We start from the raw sequence: 14,478 nt of genomic DNA on the forward strand, positions 1-14,478 counted from the left end.
TGTAGCCTTTGGGTGGTTTAGAACCTGGGTGGCCTTGAACTTGCAGCCATCCTCTGCCTCAGCTTCCTGAGTGCTATGGTTACAGGAATGTCTCAACATGCCCAACTGGATTTTGTTTCTTTCTAACTAGTGTGTTAAGTTAAAACAAAATGAGTAGACAGACGAATACAATCACGAGTATTCTCCCAGAGGGCCTCTCTTTGCACCGTTTGCCTCTCAGCGGTGCTCAGCGGTGCTCAGCTGTGCTCCGTATTCAAGGCTACTCACTGAACAGTCCCACCTGGGGACCTAAACCTCTGTCACCATGGAAAACAATCTGATTCTTGGGCATCAAAGGTCGGCAGTTCATTTTCAGCATCTTAAGACCCACGGAACACCAGTCACACTTTTGGGTGAAGAGATTGGAAGCCGGGCGGACAAGTGAACCCTTACTTTGGATCTGCGCGGTTATTGGGACATTTAAAAATACTGGGGGGGGGGGGGACGAGCACTTAGTCTATTTCTGCTTAAAAGAGTCCAGAGAAAATAAGCCTAGGTTGGCTCCTGTCTGTGAGCTTGGTGTGAACAGCTCCAGGGAAGCTAGGCGGAGCCGAGCAGTGTGGAGGGGGGCGTGGCTGAACCCACGCAGGCTGTGTCTTCCTTCCTGCTCCTCCCTCCACTGTGTTTCTAGTCAGCTTCCTGCTGGAGGGGAGGAACCTCTGAAACTCATGCCCAAAGTGAGAATGGAGGCTCTGAAAACTGGGAGCTCTCTTAACTGGGAGCGAAGGGAGCCGAGGGCGGCCCAGCAGAAGCAGGCTGGATCAAGTGCACCACGAGACCCTAGCAGAAATGGCTATACCAGGACCAACCACCAGTCCCCTGAGCCAGTGGCTTCCTCAAGTCCCCAAGGCCCTTCAGCTTGGTAGATTCACAGGCAGCTACCAGCCTGTGCCCTCTGTAGTTGTACTGGGCATCTGTGGCTGAGTCATGCTTGTGAGTTAGTGTTGTGTTAAAATGACATCTCAAGGGTCTTACAGGTTGTCTCGCCAATGTCTTCCATTACATTCATTTTCTATCTGAAACAGCAACTAGTCCAAAATAAACCAGCAATGAAACTTGAATTTAATTATAATGTATTTTGAATTATTTTTGAAAAAATAATTATAATTTTTGAAAAAATATATTTAGAAAGATTTTCTATATCCAGGAGTACATGATTTTTCTCTGGTACAGAAGAATCATTTGAATATATGCTAGATTTCAGCGCTTCAGTGATGAGCTAACCAGAATGTGCGTTCTTCTAGGTCCACAGCTCAGTATTTCCCAGATTCATTCTTCAGAGCACAGCCATGTGTGCACGCATGTGTATGTGTGTATACACGTACATACAAGCGCACAGAGGTCAGAAGTGCACACGGAAGGTCTTCCTCAGCCCTTCTCCACCCTATTTTATTTTTCAGATGTGCTCTCTCACTGAACCTAGAGCCACCACTCTGGCTACGCTGGCCAGGACGCCACCAGGATCCTTCTGTTCTCCCTAGCACTGGGGAACACAAGTGCACACTGCTGCCCCCAGCTTTTTATGTGGGTTCTGGGGTCTGAACTCGGCTGCTCATGTTTGCATAGCAAGCACTTAGCCGCTCCAGGCCATCCAGCAGTCTGGCTTTTGTTTCTTTTTGAATTTGCTTGTTTTCTAGACAAGAGATAAGCAGGCGCAGGTGAGAAGCATAGCAGGGAGAGAGGAAAGCTCGTTTCCAGAAAACAGTGATAAAAAAAAAAAAAGCTACTCGGGTTGTTTATAACCTTCTGTCATTTATTTAATGACAAGAGTGTGCAACGGCCATGGATGGGAAGTCCCAAAGTGTGCAACAAATGCACTTTACAACACATGCTCACCTTGTCCCTCCAGAAGCATAAAGACATTCTCAACTCTGACAATGTCATGCCTGACAAGGCACACACCACACGATCCTGTGCCCTGAGTTACGGTGCTGTGAGGACAGGCGCCAGCAGTGGCTGGATATCAGGCTAAAACCCAACAGAACCTTCAAGAGAGACACAGGTTGTTACTACTAAAAATCATGATTTATCTGCATGTGTTTGCCATGTGAGTGAAGGTGCTCTCAGAGGAAGAAGAGGGGGTCAGGTCCCCTGAAGTTGGGATTACACACCGTTGTGATCGGCTTGATGTGGGTGCTGGGAATGGAACACAGGTCCTTGGCAGGAGTAGAACATGCTCTTAACTATTGAGCCATCTGTCCACACCAAAAACAATCTGTTAAGGCTTTGCTTTTCTGTTTGGGTTCATCCACAGCATCATGAGTTCTTTGGTTTAACGCTGTGACTAGAAAAGGTTCATGGGAGCCATGACTGCTGTGCTTGTCTGGTGGTGTCTGGCTCACTCCAAGATGCAGTTTTCAGGACTCCAAGCTGCGGAAGGGTAGAGCTTGGTTGTATTTTCCCTGGATCGAGTGACCTGTTCTTCATCCACACCCAGTTTCCCCTCTTCTGTTAAAGGCTCCCTCCCAGCTGCAAGGACAGCTGTGGCGGATCTCATTACAGGTGGTTGTGCGCCACCGCGGAGTTGCTGGGGATTGAACTCAAGTTAAGAAGCACTCTTAGCTTTCCGGCGGTGACGACCTCCCTATGAGAACATGCCTCTTGCAAAGGATCTCCTTCATCCCTCTCCAGAGGAGGAAAAGAGGAAACACAAGAAAAAGCGCCTGGTGCAGAGTCCCAATTCCTACTTTATGGATGTGAAGTGCCCAGGATGCTATAGAATCACCACGGTCTTTAGCCATGCACAGACGGTAGTCCTGTGTGTTGTGTGTGTTGGCTGCTCCACTGTCCTCTGTCAGCCTACAGGCGGGAAAGCAAGCCTGACAGAAGGATGCTCCTTCAGGAGGAAGCAGCACCGAAAAGCACCGGATTCGAGATGAGTGGGAACCACCCCAATAAACACATTTTGAAAAAAAAAAAAAAAAAGCACTCTTAGCCTCTGGTCAGCTCTCCAGCCCATGAAATCAATACTGCATAACATCACAACAGTGCCTGCCCACCCTGTTGCTAAGGTCTAGCCGATGCTCCCCATCCAAACAGGAGAGCAGCAGAGGAGACCAGCAATGAGTGCAGAGGTGTGTGTGTGGGGGGGGGTAAGTGGAGAACCGCGCATGTCCTGAGGCTTCATGAGGCTTTGTGTTCCTGAGACAAAGATCCCAAGAGAGAGCTGGAGCCAAGAGTGATTGAAAGCTGGGCTAGCTTGAAACCGGAAGTGTCCTGTAGGACAATCAGAAGAGACAGGAAGAACTAGACAGCAGTGGTCCCGAGGGGGTGGAGTGCAAGGCAGCTTCTCAGGTGTGTCTTGAAGGGGGCAATGTTTGTGAACAAAATAATGAAAATGAGGACGTGGCGCCCCGAGATACGGTGCGGAGAAGGTGTATTGTAGTATGAGGGAGAGCACAGGCAGAGGCACCTGGAAGAGCCCAGAGTGAACATGGCCGGCGGACTGAACCGGCTACGTGGGGGAAGTGGGAAGGGAGAACCAGACTCCAAAAGGCCAGGAGATCAGGAACCAAGAAGAGCCAGCCGCCAAGGGGCAAAATGACTGGGGATATATTGGAATTAGAGAAGATGGGGGAAGGGCAGCCAACCTCTGGGCTGGGGACGCTAGCCAGGGGGTGGGGATTCTAGCCATGAGAACCCTGTAACAGGTAGGGACCGAGGGAGACTGGAGGCCAGAGTCCACTTTGTTTGAGACCTAACAGCCTGTGCCTAGGGAGCTATAAGCTATTGACCACTTCTGGGCCCTTCTCTGAGCATGTCACACCCCTCCCTGGTGATGGGAACTTCAAAGTAGCGACCAAACCCACACCCTCCTTCCTTCCTGACCCTACCCAACGTGGAAAGATAAGACTTCTTTGTGGTGAGGAAAATGAGGCTGAAGCAGGAGGATCACCACAAGTTCACAGTTAACCTGATCTACATAGCAAGGTCCAGGCTGGCTTGGGATTCATAGAAAGACCCTATCTCATTTTTTTTAACCTGAAGAAGACACTTGATTGCAGTTTTTCAGGAACTGTCTGTTCCCTTCAGAGACATTCAGGTGGGCCTAGCAGACACCTGGTCAACCAGCAACTGTTTTCAAGGTGGGACGGAGGCTCTTATGGGTGCTAGGTCACTCCTGACTCACCCAACAAAATCAACATGGAGCCGCGTGACTGCTTGTCAGCAGTGAGAGAATTGTGTTCAGTGGCAGACCCACTAAGAATTATGGGTGGCACTCAGGAGCCCTGCTTGAATATGCCAGTCAGGAAACGGACATTACTGTGTACTCCAGGGAGCTGAGAGTCTGGGGTAGCCATCGGGAAAGGTTGTTTCTACCCAGAGCTGCCTCTCAAAGGCTCTCAAGCACATAACAAATCAAAGGTCCCACACCAAGGAAACTCTGGGGCCTCTGGCACACGGTAGGAGCTCAATAAATACTGGATGAAATTTACTCATCTCTTACAAGTAATTTAACTAAATTGATATTTATATGATGAGAATTTGAGGGTCCTCAAATATATTTAAATCACACACATAAAACTGTAAATTATAATTTTGAAAAAAAATTTATTTAACTCCATTATTTCCAAGTGGGGATCCTTAAACAGATGGTGAAGGCCTTGCCTACAAGTCAGAATTAGAACTCATTGACCCTCTGGTTATTACAGGTAAGGGGTAGTTTGATGATCCATGAATTGAAATCTTATGCATTATTAAGAGGGAGGATTTTGTTCATACTCATGTGGAATGCTGTGTGTGTGTGTGTGTGTGTGTGTAGGTTGGTGCTGGGTGCCTTTGCCTTTGGGGTCTGTCACTGACCTCAGAGCTCACCAATTTTGGTAGCTTGCTTTGGGGAATCCCTGTTTTTGCCTTGGCTGTGCCAGGATTACAGGAGGGGTGCCACAGCCACTCGGCATTTCCAGGGAGCAGAACTCTGGTGCTCACACTTTAAGGCATACGCTTTCTGGCTGAGCCACCTGCCAGCCCCCAAAGTGGAGTTTTATGTGCGCTTCTTTTTTCAAAGGAAAGAGGCCACAACTTTAATCAAAGTACTAAAGGCTCCTGAGGGAAAAAAAACCATAAAATATAAAGAATCTCCTGCTTTTAATAAGTAAGGTTTCAACAACAGACATTTGGATTGCTTAATTTCGGTTTTCATAGACTTGCAGGCTCAGTGGAAGAGAGTTCCACAGGCTTAGTTACTCAGATACTAACAACTCTTTAGAGTCAGGCTTTTACATTTTTTGTAAAGCAAAGACACACACCTGGGATGATTTTAAATGCACATGTAGACAATATGCAAATAAGAACTTTTAAAACACCCCCTTTCACTTGCTGGTTTCTCCAGTCAGCTTTTTTCCCAGGTCCTTGGGATCTGGTCCATAACAACAGTGTGCGACAGCAAAGAGAAGCAACCATGTGCAAAAGAGATCGGAGATGAAAGAAAAACCACAAATGATAAGTTGTCTGCAGAGATTAGAGGCTGCCTTTCTGGTCTGCAAAGATGTCTCAGTCCCCACGTGCCCTCTGTAGCCTAAGCACATGTTCCTGTGATCTTCCGCACTTGGGGAGGCTCCTGCGGAAGCACGCAGCACTGCCGGGCAGGGAAGCTCTCAGCGGACCTTTACGTTGCTCACCAACTAACACTTGACCAACCAGGAAAAGCCTTCGGGGGAAGAGGTTCTACACCCTGAAAGAGCTATGCTCTGGCTGTAGATTTAGAAGCACTGCAAACCTTTAAAGATGTGTACAAAATGGCACGTGAGCTTTTCTGGGGAGAGATTCCATAACTTACAAACAAAACCAGGGTCTCACGTAGCCCAGGCTGGTCTTGAACTCTGTAGCGAGCCTGATGCTGAACTCCTGATCTTCCTTTCGCTATCTTCTAAGTAGCGGATAACAGGTGTGGTCACCAAGCGCAGTGAGTTCTGCACCCAGCAGATTTGAAAATGGGGCCTAGAAGAGCAGAAGGCAGCAGCATCCTGGCCCGCAGTCACCAATCGCCGTGAGATGCGTGCGTCTGGGCCGTCTTTTCAGAAACCCTGTTGTGTTCTCTTAGTCCCTCCACTAAGATGCTGCACAATCAACTCCTAATGAAGCAGGGGAACTGTCAACTGTACAATGTGTCCTACAGCCTGATCTGTAATGTTCTGTGTGAAAATAAGTATTTCTCAATTAAAGTTGACTGCAGTAGGTGAATTCATCAATATAATAATAATAAAAATATTATTGCCCCAGAAACAAACAAAACTGGAATTTTGCTTTTTCCTATTTTTAAAGCCATGATGGGAATGAAAAATAAATCTTCCTGTTTTGGCTAAAAGTTGCAGACAATACAAGGGGTGGGCGGAGGGCAGAGGGCGGGCCTAATCTGCGGTCGTATCAAGCTTTTCACTGAGGAAATACCATGTACCAAAGTTAAGTTTTAGAGTAGTTTAATATCCATTTTTTCAGTGGATGCATTTTGAAATTCTTAGAATTAACAATTTAAAAAGAGCAGAGCAAAGGAAACATGGAAACACAAACAGTTGGTTCTTGCTAATTTAATTTCAGGATCTAGGCATGATGCGATTTTCAAAACAACCAATCAAAAAATGCTGACCTTGAAAATCAAGAGATTCAAGCACAGACTTTTCTTTGGAAAGTACCGGTGCCTACAGCCCAGGTGATGGTTGCACACTGCCTTTGGCTCTGTGTCATGTGCAAATGTGCAGGTGCAGTCCCCAGGAGTGAAGCCAGAGTGAAGGGAGCCATGCGCAGGTGTGGCACAGTCTGTGGGGCTCGTCAAGCAGCTTAGGGGCTTATAACTGATGCTCTATGCTCATCTGTGTGGGATAACTGATGTATAAAATCGCTCTGAGCCGGGAGCGAGGAGGGAAGCGCAATTGCAACGCCAAGTGACTATTTACACACATTCAGTTCTGGAGTATTGCTTCCTGTCCTAGGTTCCTAAGAAGTATTGCCACCCGAAGGACACCAAGTCCACTGCCTAGAAGCCCAACTGTCTCCAGCTGTTTGTTCAATGCCAACAGACCAGGCTGCGCGGCAGGCATGCTGCAGAGCCCGTGGTTCTGTGTTGAGGTATGCTTTGGGGCAGGGAGCTGGGAAGGCCTCGGGGGCCTGGCACCCTGAAAGAAGAAAGAATGTCTGTGGTTCTTCAGGAAGGCTCAGGGTGTTTCCTAAGAGCATTGCACCCCGCACAAGCTGCCCTTCATCCAGGGCTCCGTTTGTACAATGCCCAACTGGACTACCTGCTCAAGGCCAGTGATTCTCTCCAGCTGGTTTGCAGGTCTATGGTTAGGGGGAGGGCGGGAAAGAATCACAAACGCGTTTGTAGCAGAGAATGGAAGAAGAGTTTGGGAGGGAAAATGTGCGTAGAGATGAACTTGGTAGAGCACATCTTACCCAGGACTGCAAGGACACCGACAACCAGCTAGCTCCTCGGCTACGCAGCCTGGAGGCAGAACAAGACCGGCACTCACTCAGAGAGTGCATGCCCTAATACTGACAGGCAGAAACCCAACATGCCCTAAATCCTAGGAAAGAATCAGGTAGTGTTTTTAAGAAAAAAAATCTGTGGCATTGTACAAGAATACATTCTTTAGAAGCAAGAGGTATTGTCACAACTGTCTGTTTTTCGAGTTGGAAGACCAACAGGGAGCCAACTGGGATGGAAAGTTTCCCAGTCACTAGGTCCACTCGGGGCCTGGCATGGCTGTGATGCTTGGGTGGCCATCCCAGGAGTCCCAGGGGAAGTTGCTGACTAGAACTAAGATGTCACCTCGCTAGCATCAGCAGGTTCTGTCTGTCTTTGGGCGTAACAATGTGACAATTATACAGTGAGGTTTACCAGAGAAAGGACACACCACAGGGCACGTCAGAGACCCCCACCAAACAGAGCTGGCCCTCGGCTGCCTCTGGGCTGCACACCAGCGTCACCTGGAAAATGACGAAGGCAGGGCACCTGTAGCCTGAGCTCCAATCAGCACAAACTGGAGACTCAGCATGGAAAGACAATTCCAAGCAAGGCTAACAACCATTTTCCTTAGCTTCTCTGTGTCTGGCTGCCTGCACCTCCTTTGGCATACAGATGGTTCTGTCCCCCCTCGGTGCACAGTAAGAAACCCCTCTAGAGAGTCTGACTTGGCCAGCAGAGTTAGATCCCACTGCAGATCAGCAGTTCAACAGTGGCAGGACAGGACAAAAGGGCTGCCGATTCCCACTTGGAGCAGAGCCAGTTTTACTCCGGATCCCCACAAGGGGGAGCAGCACCCTGGGAGGCACCGTGGGCCACAGTGGAGGAGACATGAAACACTGAGGGACATCTTGTCATTGATCTGCTGTGTCCTCTGCAAACTGCCCTGCCCACTCCGTTTCCCTCTACCAAAACTACCCTGTGCCCCCTCCCCATAATACACGTTTTGACAAATAAATAAATAAATAAACGCAACCCTCAGATGGCTGAGTGTCTCCCTCAGGCGAGTCGGCTTCTGAGACGAACATCTTCGCTCTTGGCTGGAAGACCCCTCTGTGGAAGGTCAGGATGAAACACGGCTTTGAGATTCCTGAGGCCTGGTTTGTGAGCTTTGTGCCTGGTGAGTATAGGAAATCCTGGCCTGCGTGCAGATGAGCCCCTGAAACTGCCCAGTGTTCGTGGGCCCAGGTACCCAGAGATGCCAGGAGGGGGCTTGCTGAGCTTCCCAGCCCTGCTCCCCTTTATAGCCCCTCCCCCAGATGAGTTACTGGCACTTTATGTCAGATTCATAAATGCAAGTGTGTGCGTGTATGTGCTTAGAAAGGCCAGGTGACTGAAAACACTATTACGTTTATAGAAAAAAATAAACTGGAAAACACTGTATGAGGAAAAAAACTTGTGAGAAAAGGCAATAAAAACGGTATCTTAACCACAGCTTTTTTTTCTTTTTTCTTGTTTTCTTTTTTTCCCCTAAAGAAGTCAAATAATAATACCCAGGGCCATGATTCCACCAGTGGCCTCGGCCATAGACTCAAGGCCAAACCCTGAAGGCACTTGTGTTCCTCCGCAGCTGAACGGATCCCCCAGGCTGGGGGCAGGCTTCCAGGAAAGGGGGAAAAGGAAAGAAGAGAGGGTGGAAATGGACCCCGATAACTGTGATCCACACAGAGATCAGGGCTGAAATGACCACATGACACCACATCCGGGAACAGGAACTGAGGGGCTAGAGAGCACGCCAGCCCGTCAGTACAAATATTATTGTGTGTGGATGAACGGAGCACCTCGGCAGCTCGCCACGCCGCCTCATACACTCTTGGAGACATTGAGCTTGGTGAGCTCGTTGGCCTCTTCTATTCCCGTGTCTTCACTCTCCTCCTTTCCTATGGCTTTTCCAAACCGAAACCTTTCCTCAGCTTTGGCCGGCTCTCTCCAGGGCCTCTTAGAGGACAGGTGCACTTCCTTGGCCTGTGTGTTGTCATCCGATCCCAAGGAAGTCTTGTCTGAGTACTGAACAGAAGGCACCAAGTTGGCAATCTCGTCCGTGGGAGACCGTCCAATGCTGCCGTCTACCTGCACACGGATGTCTGGGGAGATGGACAGCTGGTGCTGGGGCACGAGCCCATTGTCCATGCACTTTGGGTAAAGGTAGGTCTTCATCTGCCCTTTCCCCTTGACGTTCACAGTCCCGCGGTAATCAAAGTCGTAACCCATCTTGCTCAGCACACGGTAGCTCTCTTCGCTCACCTGGATGCGGCACTCAACACCGGTGGTGTCCATCCTGCTGGCGATGTTGACGGTGTCCCCCCAGATGTCATACAGCAGCTTGGTGGTACCTATGACACCTGCTGTCAGGGGTCCGTGGTTAAAGCCAACCCTGAGCTTGAAGTTAAACCACAACATATTGTTGTTGAAGTCATCAACCACACGCATCATCTCCTTGGCGAATTCAAAGAGGATCCGCAGATGCTCCTGTGGGTGGCCGCCCTCCTGACACTGGGCAGTGTTCAGCCCCGATGCTGCCATGTATGTGGCCCCGATGGTCTTGATCTTCTCGATGCTGTTATAGTCTGGCTTGCTCAGAAGTTCATCAAAGTCCCCGATCAGCTCATTGAGGACCCGGTAGCACTCCTTGCCTCCTTCGTAGTTCTCTTCGTAGAACTCGCTGAAGTTGACGATGCTGGCAAAGATCACGCCTCCACTGTCGTGGTTCTTGGAGTACGTCTGGGAGACTTTCAGCTGCTCGGCCACGTGGTAGGGGATGATGTTCCTCAGCAGCCAGTCAGCCTGATCCCTCATGCTCTGGATCTTGGTGCGGTGCAGATCCGCTTCCACATCCCCATGGTAGTGCAGGCGGTAGCTGACCTCGAACTCTCGGTTGAGGAACCAGACCAAGAGCAGCAGGAGAAAGAAGGTGAGAATGAGCTCCCTGCCTATGAGGCTGGCCGGCCTCCTGCTGCCCGGCAGCAGTGAGCTGTTGCATGGGTTCCCGCTGGCACTGGGGAGCAGAGAGACGAGAAATGACACAGCTGTTCAGAACACCTCTAAGGGAGTCCCCAAACCCTCTCAGATCGTGAGCCTGCTTTGCTCAGGGTGGCTGAGTATTACCCTCAACATCCCGAGGCCAGAAAGCAGCCTGGTTATTCTGCAGGCTTCAGGGACACTTTTGTATTTACATTTGATTTGGTTTCTTGAAACCAGGTCTCATGCAGCCAAAGTTGACTGTGAACTTGCTATGTAGCTGGAGGCTGGCCTTGCATCCATCCTCCAGCCTCCATGCCTACCACAGGCTTGCAGCCCTGGCCCACTAAGCCCAGCTCTAACAGCTTTTGAAAAGAATTCATTGGATTAAAAAAGATCTTTTCTTTCTCCTCAACTATTTCTTTTAGACAATCTCAACCTTATGGAAACTTTAAGTTTCATAAGTTTCCGGAAGCTCTTCACCTGGATCTGACAATTGTTAAATGTTGCCTCTCTGCTTCTCCTCTTAACACATACAGAGACACACATGACATACACACACACACACACACACACACACACACGAGTACTTTTTCCTAAACATTTTGAAAGTAAGTTGCTGGTCTAACTATTTTAGTGTGCGTCTCCCAAGACAAGGCCATTTGAGACAACCTTAGCGTTTTCCAAAAGAATACGAGATGTGTAGCATCTACCGCGTATGGTGAGGGTGTCAATCAGCACAGCGCGGGACAGTCTTTCCTCTGAGGTGACACACAGAGCTATCTGTCGCAGCTGTGGAGGAATCTAAGACAGGGACGCACCACGCTCACACTGAGGGAGCTGCAGTTACGATGAAACATAATATTTCGGGGAACATTCCTGTACCCTCGTCTCTCTTTTCTCTTTTATTCATAGTCTTTTATTTTCTAAGTATAAATTCTGATCACAACTAGAGACTATTTTACACTAGAATAATTCAACTGCATGTCATCATTTCTTGTAAAGGCATCTGTGACATTATATAATGTTTCTTTCTTGAGACTCAGAAATTTAGACTTGAATTGTGTGTTCTCTATGTTCTTGGGAGTTATATCCTCCTTTGCATATACTGGGATTATTGAATAATTTTAAATGTTGTGCATGTAGAATTTAACTAGACATTCCCAAGAACTCCTTTTCAGTGCTGGAGATTGAGCCCAGGCCCTTGCATTTAGGCAAATATTCTCTAAACTGTAGCCCTAGCCTTCAAACCATTCTCCTAGAGGCCACACTTCCTGGATTTGCTACCCAGCTAAGGCTAACCTTGAACTTCTAATCCTCTTGCTTCCACTTCCCAAGCATACACCACCAAATTTGCTTAGGCTTTTTCCCTTCTGTTAAAAATACTGCATGTTCAATCATAGAAAATTTGGGGAAAAAGTAAAAATTTAAAAACCGATTCATCCATTGTCCTACTACCCAGGCCAGTTAACATTAACACTCCAGTTTCCCCTTCCCTCTCTCCCTCCAACCCCTCCTACTTTTAGAGTGACTGCGACTGTTCAGTTTCTATCAGTTTTACAAGTTAATACATTTCTAAAGTGCCCGAGGTAGGCTCTTAGATTTTATGTAAAGGTGGACTTGGTGACTGTGTCGATATAAATAGACAGAAAGCTGATGTGTCCTCAGGTGAGATGGTCTAGGACACAGAAACCTTAATTCCTTAGCCACACTATTTAATTAAAGTTTTATTGTTACCTCTGACATAAGGGTATTTTAAAAGAATGGATTTAGGAAGACCTGGTGGCACACATCTGTTACCCTAGCACCTTTGAGGCAGAGACAGGAGTGTCAAGAGTTTGAGGTTACCCTTGAGTGTGCACAGCAAGTTCAAGTTCAAGGCCAGCCTGGGCTACCCGAGATCTTATCTCAAAAAAAAAAACACGAAAGACAAGAAAAGAAAAGAAAGAGGAAGGAAAGAAAGGAAAAGGAAAAGGAAAAGGAAACTTGAGGTCACTGAGACACTCCCCAAAGAGCCGTCACAAAGGCCTGCCTTTGGACTGGTGCTGTGGTTGCTCTGGTAGGACACCTGCAGAGTATGGGGGTCTCTGGCAAACCACACCTTCCCAGCTGGGACTTGGTGCCAGCTCGGCAGGGGAGGCCACCATCCTCGGAAAGGCTGGGACTGGGGGAAGTTTCCGTCATCCCTGGGTGACAGCCGCCAGCGGTCTCAGGCTGCTTGCACAGGTAGTGCAGTTCAAGCTGACCACGCTCTCCCTCCAGGCTTTGTATGCGGCCTGCTATTAAGTCAGCTCTTGACTGAGATCCTCACAGCTCCCCCGAAGGGCTCCTGAGAGAAGCTTCTCCTCTGCTGATCCCTGTACCATGCTGAACCCTGGAATCCAGGTAGGCTGGCAGGGGACCTGCACGGGCTCTCTATGGTAGGATACCCATGCTTATCTATTTTACTTATTTCATTGAGACAAATGGTAATGTCTCTGATTCTCAAATGCTAAGCAAAGTGACCACTTAGTTTAACTGACTAAAACATGAAGTTCTCTGGCTGGGCTTTTAAGCGGAGCTGGGGAAGGGTCTGGGCTCCTGTGAGCATGGCTTGCTGGTCTAGGGCTAAGTTTCGTTTTGCTTTTTCCAGTTGCACATCGAACAACAGCCCCCTCTAGTAAGAACAGCAGGCTTAACATTAACTGCTCTAAACCTCAGTGGGAGAAACAGGCCACAGTACCCGTGTTTCCATAATCAATCTCACGCTCTCTCCTCACTTGCCGGCCTCAAGCCTGCAGTAATTCTGCTGTTCTAGTTTCCTGGGGGACTGAACTTAGGTCAAAAGAGCTGGCAGCAAAGCACCAATGAGTTTTATCATTGGCCCATACCTTTAAAAACACTTTATTAGTGCGTGCGTGTGTGCGTGCGTGTGTGTGTGTGTGTGATAAGTGAATGCAGACACACACATTCCACCTTGCGTGTGTCAAGGTCAGAGGGTAAGTCTGTGGAATCGGTTCTCTTTCTGCGTTAAGCAGCCGGTGTTGTACTCTCTGAGCCATTCTGCCCTATACCAGATTTGGTTTTATTTATTTTTTTAACTGCCACTTTATTTTTATTTTTTATTTATTATTTATTTATTTATTAAAGATTTCTGTCTCTTCCCCGCCACAGCCTCCCATATCCCTCCCCCTCCCCCAATCAACTCTCTCATCAGCCCTAAGAGCAGACCGGGTTCCCTGCCCTGTGGGAAGTCCAAGGACCTCCCACCTCCTTCCAGGTCTAGTAAGGTGAACGTCCAAACTGCCTAGGCTCCCACAAAGCCAGTACGTGCAGTAGGATCAGAAACCCATTGCCATTGTTCTTGAGTTCTCAGTAGTCCTCATTGTCTGCTATGTTCAGCGAGTCCGGTTTTATCCCAGGCTTTTTCAGACCCAGTCCAGCTGGCCTTGGTGAGTTCCCAATAGAACATCCCCATTGTCTCAGTGTGTGGGTGCACCCCTCATGAAATATTTGGTTTTATTAACAAAGGGTCTCGGGTCACTCAGGCTGTCAGGAATTAACTCACTACGTAGCTGAGGATCACCTTGAACTTTTGATCCTCTTGTCCCTACTTCCAAGTGCTGGGATTATGGCCTGTGGTGAAACAACCAGCAATTCTTATTCTAAGATTGTGGACAAAGGTAGGCAATTCCAGTTCTAGATTCAAATAGCAAAGGCCAGTTTTCAAAGGGAGACTTTTGGTGTGTTAGTGGTTCTGGCGATAAGTGCTCTACCACTGAACTATTCCCAGCTCTTTGATTTTCATTTCCATTTTGAGACAGGGTCTCAAAAAAAAAAAAAAAAAAAAAAAGGGAGGCGGTGGTGGGGAGGAGGCAGAAATCCTTAATAAATAAAAAAAAATAAAATAAAAAAAAAAGTTGCTCAGGCTGGCTTTGAGCTCACTCTGCAGCCCATGCAAGCTTTTCTGCTCTCTTGGCCTCCTGCATAGCTGAGATTACAGGTCTGCACCATCATGGCCCAGTCCAAAAGAGGAATTTGAG

General features: G+C 48.2%; 2 protein-coding genes across 3 annotated transcripts in view; one reads left to right on the forward strand and one right to left on the reverse strand.

Moving 5' to 3' along the window:
* Positions 1–2,241: 2,241 nt before the first annotated feature.
* LOC101983783 (40S ribosomal protein S27-like) lies at positions 2,242–2,928 on the forward strand. Its single transcript, XM_005350235.2, has one exon. The coding sequence runs from the start codon at positions 2,634–2,636 to the stop codon at positions 2,916–2,918; it is 285 nt and encodes a 94-aa protein (XP_005350292.1). The 5' UTR covers positions 2,242–2,633; the 3' UTR covers positions 2,919–2,928.
* Positions 2,929–6,312: 3,384 nt separating this feature from the next.
* Positions 6,313–14,478, reverse strand: part of Adcy9 (adenylate cyclase 9) — a 124,177-nt gene continuing 116,011 nt past the window's right edge. For both annotated transcript variants that reach the window (XM_005349243.3, XM_026780347.1), the window contains exon 11: positions 6,313–10,493. In XM_005349243.3, the coding sequence (XP_005349300.1) occupies positions 9,302–10,493 (1,192 nt within the window). In that variant the 3' untranslated portion in view covers positions 6,313–9,301. The remainder of the gene's footprint in view (positions 10,494–14,478) is intronic.

Source organism: Microtus ochrogaster, chromosome 7 (assembly GCF_000317375.1).
Source record: "Microtus ochrogaster isolate Prairie Vole_2 chromosome 7, MicOch1.0, whole genome shotgun sequence".
NCBI classification, from domain to species: Eukaryota; Metazoa; Chordata; class Mammalia; order Rodentia; family Cricetidae; genus Microtus; species Microtus ochrogaster.